General features: G+C 38.5%; 1 protein-coding gene across 1 annotated transcript; it reads left to right on the forward strand.

The window, feature by feature from the left end:
• Positions 1–1,777: 1,777 nt before the first annotated feature.
• LOC118743795 lies at positions 1,778–2,518 on the forward strand. The gene has a single exon (XM_036476559.1). It carries the CDS (start codon positions 1,778–1,780, stop codon positions 2,516–2,518), a length of 741 nt encoding a protein of 246 aa, XP_036332452.1.
• The last annotated feature ends 874 nt before the right edge of the window (positions 2,519–3,392 follow it).

Raw genomic sequence — 3,392 nt, forward strand, 5'->3', positions numbered from 1 at the left:
TGTTATTGTTGTTATTGCGCTTTCTGTTGCTATACATGTACGACACGTTATTTATGTATGTATGCGCATAATACACCAACTCCTACATGCAAATTTGTTTAGCATGCATGTATGTGTGTGTGTTTGTGTGCGAAAACAAGCCAATATGCCGCCGTGGTTTGCTTAAAATATTCACTTGCAAATTTCAGATTTATTTTTTGTATTTACCTCATGTAGGAGTGCGCTCTCCCGTCTCCATGAAATTAAATTTTTTCACATTTTGCATATTCATTTTTTTACGGCGATGACTTTCCAAAATTTGCAGGGGTTTGTCTTTTAATTTTTCCATGCGGAATTACAAGTACCCAGTCGCGTAAAGTGAATGTGTTGTAGCATATGTGTGGCATCAATTCAGCCACACACACACACACACACACACAGATACTTAAACACGCTTTCGCACATAAAAATTTAGTAATATAAAATAAATGCGATGTAGCAAAAAATAAACAGAGTATGACCAGCACACAAATTCATTTTTAACCCTCTACGCATTGCTGGTTGCGAGGACGTAAATTTTTTTGCCAAACGTAGCGTAGTACGTGAGTGGCCTTTAGAATTCGTGATTGAAAGAGAACAGTGTAGAGCGCTAGTCGTAAGAGAAGTGAAGAGGAAGCAAATGAGTGCAAGGTAAATGTGGGTGGCGGTGTGTGAGTGCGCGATTTGAATTAATGAGTTTTTTGGCAAAAACACGAATAAATAAATATTTGGTGTAAATACTCAGTAGGGTGTGCAAGGCTGCTGGCTATTGTTGGTTTCCTGTCAAAAAGTGTCTAGTACATATTTTAGTAATCCTTGTAGATTAAAAAATATTTTTAATATTTATTATGTGAACATGCACACGTACTTATGTACATTCATATGTGTATAATTTTTTATTGCAGACGGGCTTTGATAGCTGAAATTAGAGTGAAATCAGAACGTTTAAGTAATGATTATAAATTGTAATGATTACCTATTTAATTTTTAATTTTTTTTGAAGTGAAACTTCTTTAGCGGCGGTTGGATGGTTGAGAGTAAATTTGCAAATTCAACGGAAATGGTGCAACGGAAATAGTGCAACGGAAATGGTGCAACGGAAATGGTTGGCACGGAAGCAAGTGCTTCTTGAATGTACGTATGTTATTAATTTAATAAAAACTTGCTAATAAAAGGATAAAGATTAACACTTAGAAAAATATCAATACAAGAAGCGAACAAAAGCGAAAACAAAGATGCGTAAAAATAAAGTCAAAAATGAAGACCAAGGTAAATTTAAACACTTTACTTATATATACAAGGGCAAAGGTGAAGGGGAATATGTAGAAGAAAATGATAAATATAAAATTAAAAACAAAGATAAATAAAAGGAAAAAGATGGTGAGAATACCGATAAAAGTAAATATGAAGATAGGGGAAGAAAAATTAAAATAACGGTAATTATAGAGAAAAGGATATAGATAGAGGCACAGAGCCTCAATCTGGGAACTATTTCGAGATTTTAGAGATTTTCGGGATTCTTGGGACATGTCGATATAATAATCGATATTTTTGTCAATTTGGTTATTGGTTTTGTTATCGATATTATTATCGATATTGTTATCGAACTTTTTATCGACATTGTTATCAATTTTGCTATCTATTATTTATCGATTTTGTTATAGATTTTTTTGTCGATTATATATCGATTTTTTCATCGATATTTTAAGCGATTTTGTTATCGAAAGCGGCTTCAATGATCGCGGGACTATCGCGAATAATGCTTAATACGCGAGGACCGAATCAGCGCAGGTGTTTACTCTTAGCGAGCGTGGTGAAAAGCCAAATACTATATGCGGCCCAAATTTGGTCAAACGCGACACAGTGTCCAGAATACTTCCGTGGTGTCAACTCAACATGCCGTTTATGCGCGCTCCAAATTCGCAGCGCCTTCAGAACAGTGTCGGGCGAGGAAGCTTTCGTAATCGTCAGTATGATACCCGTAGATATACTGCCGCGAGAATCGACGGTCCTTGTATCCACGCCGCGTACTCTAACTCAATTAGACCGACGTCCAGCCCGGGAAGTCAGCATTACGGAGTGGCAAACCAAGTGGAATAGTACGACTAAAGTTCGTTGCACCTATCGCTGCATACCAAATCTGGAATCTTGGCTTAATCGAACGCATGGCGAAGTACATTTTTATCGTAGTCAGTTTTTGAGTGATCTTGGCTGTTTTAAAGCATACCTGTTTAAATTCAAACATGAGCACGACCCGTACTGCGACTTCTGTCGCAGTGCCGTGCAAAAAGATGTCCACCACGAGTTCTTTGAGTGTGCTCGATTCCAAAGGCAGATGAACCAACTGAAACTAGCTGTTGGAGGGGTGTTCACGCCACAGTCAGTAGTCGGCTATATGGTGAAAGAAGCCAGTGAATGGGCATCAACCAGCGACACACTAACTTCAATTTTGAAGCAACCAAAGGACCTAGAGAGACAGCGGCGTATCACCCGTGATTAAGCCACCTCTTAGCATAGCCGCGGACTGGAACCAAACTATGATGTTCACCAACCAAAGCGTAGGCGCGGACTGTAGCCTAGGCCGTTCCAGCCGCTCGAGAAAGACGACTTAGAAACATGTGCTTTCAGACCGCTCCCTTAACATGGAATTTACCAATTGAAGCGCAAGCGCGGACTGGAACCTAGGGCGTTCCAGCCGCAAATAAAGTGGAGTTTAGAATTTCGTGCACATGGGGCGTTAGTGCGGATTGGAGCCTAGACCACTGTGGACGCTCGCGATGGTTCTATCATATGAGAAACTAAGGTAAAGGGCAAGAGCTCGTATTTAGTGTCATCACAATGGGTGAAACTAGCCTAAGTGTGTCTCGCTGCGGTCTGTACAGAGTACTCGGACTTCTTTGGATAATGCGCGGACCAGGGTTTAACCTGCTTCGCAACTTGTATTAGCGTGCTCGTCCTTCAATTATATAAATATGCTAACAATTAATTAGAAAAAAACGCATTTGTATTTTGCACCATCTGCGCTGTAAAATAGTGTAGTTAAAAATAAACTTTTCTTGGGTCAATGATTTTAATATACATACATACACAAATATCTAAATCTTTCAAATCAACAACTCAACTTGCTCCCTTATCTTTTATTTTACTTTTTTTAATTTGATGGTTTTCTTTGGAAAATATTTTACTTGAACTGCATACTATTTTTTCTAATATTCCAACTTCATTCACATATTAAGTTCACGCCAAGTAATCACATAAAATACACACACACCCGCACTCACGCACTTATGTAACGGGTGATTTTTTTGAGGTTAGGATTTTCATGCTTTAGTATTTGACAGATCACGTGGGATTTCAGACATGGTGTCAAAGAG

This window comes from Rhagoletis pomonella, unplaced genomic scaffold, assembly GCF_013731165.1.
Source record: "Rhagoletis pomonella isolate Grant_MI unplaced genomic scaffold, Rhpom_1.0 Rhpom_scaffold_00007, whole genome shotgun sequence".
Taxonomy (NCBI): domain Eukaryota; kingdom Metazoa; phylum Arthropoda; class Insecta; order Diptera; family Tephritidae; genus Rhagoletis; species Rhagoletis pomonella.